We start from the raw sequence: 725 nt of genomic DNA, 5'->3' as shown, positions 1-725 counted from the left end.
TGTGATCCAGGGTGGGCAGAGCCTGGAGACACCCCTGCGTGGTGGGAGGCCAGAGGAGGGGCCTCTCCGGGGAGCGTAACCTCAGTTAGGGACACAGGTTAGTGGTGACCTGGCAGTGCCGGGTCCAGGGTTGGACTCGGTGGTCTTAAGGGTCTTCTCCAACCCACAGGGTTCGACCCTGTCACTCAGGGGAGGGGGTTTATTCACACTCACGTTCTTGATCGGCATCACCGGTCCCGTCAGCTGAGTCGCCATCTTGAGTTCCTCGGCCTGCGGGACAGGAGGACAAACCCCACCATTGACACCCCAGCCCTACAGGATCTGGGGCGGGCAGCTCGGTTAACACGCCGCCCTGAACGCAGCTCCCAGCTCAAACCCACGTCAACCACCCTGGCGGGAGACTGGGCACCAGCTCAGCACTCTGGCCACGCAGCGGCACCGGGACTCAGCTCAGCGCTGCAGCGTCGCCCCGCGTTTTGCCCCACTACCCAGCTGGCCGGAGGAGCCTTTCGTGAGTTGTGCTAGCCAGGAAAACAAGGACAGCCACCCTGCTGTCCTTTACAGGGTACCAGAATCTCTCCCGAGGCCAACCCCGGCTCCCTGGGCCAGTAAGGACTGAAACAGTCGAGTTCCAGAGGGCTGCACCAGGGTGAGCCGGCTCGGCGCCAGCAGAGGCCGCAGGAGCTGGGGGGCAGCTGGAGCACAGCACCCACACCCCGGCAGCG

General features: G+C 64.4%; 1 protein-coding gene across 1 annotated transcript in view; it reads right to left on the bottom strand.

Annotated features, from left to right (window-relative positions):
• The window catches only part of RPL13 (ribosomal protein L13), a gene marked incomplete at its 5' end in the record, with an annotated part of 1,184 nt that extends 914 nt beyond the window's left edge, over nt 1-270 (bottom strand). The window contains one exon of the mRNA XM_010145200.1: nt 214-270. Coding sequence (XP_010143502.1) covers nt 214-270 — 57 coding nt within the window. The remainder of the gene's footprint in view (nt 1-213) is intronic.
• Between the last annotated feature and the right edge of the window lie 455 nt (nt 271-725).

The sequence above is a fragment of the Buceros rhinoceros genome, unplaced genomic scaffold (assembly GCF_000710305.1).
Source record: "Buceros rhinoceros silvestris isolate BGI_N320 unplaced genomic scaffold, ASM71030v1 scaffold39531, whole genome shotgun sequence".
In the NCBI taxonomy this organism is placed as follows: Eukaryota; Metazoa; Chordata; class Aves; order Bucerotiformes; family Bucerotidae; genus Buceros; species Buceros rhinoceros.
This window is presented reverse-complemented; position numbering and strand designations above follow the sequence as displayed.